Source organism: Lucilia cuprina, chromosome 5 (assembly GCF_022045245.1).
Source record: "Lucilia cuprina isolate Lc7/37 chromosome 5, ASM2204524v1, whole genome shotgun sequence".
In the NCBI taxonomy this organism is placed as follows: Eukaryota; Metazoa; Arthropoda; class Insecta; order Diptera; family Calliphoridae; genus Lucilia; species Lucilia cuprina.
Window position 1 is genome coordinate 45,085,137 of NC_060953.1, and position 1,868 is coordinate 45,087,004.

Here is a 1,868-nt window from a genome sequence, read left to right on the forward strand (position 1 = left end):
CTAGTTCAGTTCTAGTTCAGTTCTAGTTCAGTTCTAGTTCAGTTCTAGTTCAGTTCTAGTTCAGTTCTAGTTCAGTTCTAGTTCAGTTCGAGTTCAGTTCTAGTTCATAGACTGCGCTATAATATAGAATAAAATATGGTTTATAGTCTATCCTATAGTTTGGTCGCCAGTCTGGACTATAGTCTGATCTCTGTCACCTTAGCTAGTCTATATTCTAAAGTAGTTCTGTTTGCGTTCGGAACTTTTTATTTAAGAGTCTATATAAGTCTATATAATTTCTCAAATTGTTTTAGTTTTCTTATAATATAAAAATTTATTTTTTTCATTTCTAGTTATCCCCGTGAAAAGGATCAAGGTGTTGCCTTTGAAAAGAAGATTGCTCCTGCTGATTTAGTCATGTTCTTTGACTGTCAAGATGTAAGAAATAACAAAAACAAACATAAAAATAAAAACTTCTCAACTAATCAAGAATTTTGTTCTCTTTTTTTGTCCTTATAATAGGCCACATTGGTTTCCCGTGTTATGGCCCGTGCTGCTGCCTCTACCGAGAAACGTGCAGATGATAACGAAGAGACCATTAAGACCCGTATTGCCACCTTCAGATCGAACACTAATGATATTTTGTCTCAATACACTGATAAAACTTTAGTGGTAAGTTTTATAAAGAAAATTTAATTAAATTGAAATTTTCTTTAAATTATTTTTTTTTTTAATTTCATTTTCAGATCAATGCTGAACGCGGTGTCGATGAAATTTTCAATGATGTCACCTGTGCCTTGGACTGTTTGATACAGAAGAAAGCTGTTGCCGTTGCACAAGCATAAAACTGAAGTCTCAAATTAATTTAATTTATAACTATTTTTTGTTCTAGTTTTAAAACTCTCAAACCAAAGAAATTAAATAAAAAAACACAAATTTTCAAAATAGTAAATGAAAGAATTTAAATAAAAAGTCACAAAGATTTGCCTCTAAATAAATCTGAATCTGTTTACAGATAGAGAAACTTACAAACAATGACAAATTGGAAACAAGCTTTAAACAAATACAAATTTTTAAATTATTTTAAATTAAAATTAACAAATCAAATAAACACGAAAAGCAAAAAAAGTAAAATTTACAATTTTACAAACATTTAAATTTAAAATAAAGAATAAACAAATATTAAACTAGTGGAAATTTATTAAATTTAAGAAATTTAAATTAAATAAAAAATTAAGATTAATAAACAACAACAACAAGAAATCTCATTAAAAAAACAAACATGTTGATATTGACCACATGGCATTTTTTAAATTAAAAAAAGTTTAGACAAGTTGTCAGTGGTTTTGTTTAGATTTTCATTTAATTTTATTAAATTTAATAATTTTTTGCGTCAGTGTATTGTGTTTTAGTTAATAACAACTTAATTTAATAAATTGTTTCCGTTTTTAGCATTTTTTCTCTTTTCCCTGTTAGTGTTATGGACTCCCGCATTGTTTTCTAAACCAGAGAATTTATTATACATTCGTTTAATTTATAGATATTTGGGGCATTTTGTTTTTGTTTTTATGATAAATATGTTTGTTGTATATACAATTTATATTAATAATCAGGTGGAGGAATTATTGTTTGCGAATACAGTGATGGCGAATTAAATAGCATTCGAAATTGTTTAGAAACTAAAGAATATTTAAACTAGATTCCGCTACTTTTAAGAACTTTGGATGAGACCCTCTCATCTTTCCTTGCAATTGAGGGTGTTATTATCCAGACTAGTATAGAATCTGGTCTATAGTCTAGTCTATAGTCTAGTCTATAGTCTAGTCTATAGTCTAGTCTATAGTCTAGTCTATAGTCTAGTCTATAGTCTAGTCTATAGTCTAGTCTAT

General features: G+C 27.9%; 1 protein-coding gene across 1 annotated transcript; it reads left to right on the plus strand.

Annotated features, from left to right (window-relative positions):
• Positions 1-321: 321 nt before the first annotated feature.
• On the plus strand, positions 322-931 carry LOC111686219 (adenylate kinase isoenzyme 1; the record flags this gene model as incomplete). The annotated part of the gene is made up of 3 exons (XM_046952240.1): positions 322-417; positions 502-651; positions 726-931. Coding segments are annotated over 3 exons (345 nt in total), but the record flags the coding sequence as incomplete, so codon positions are not given.
• Positions 932-1,868: the final 937 nt, after the last annotated feature.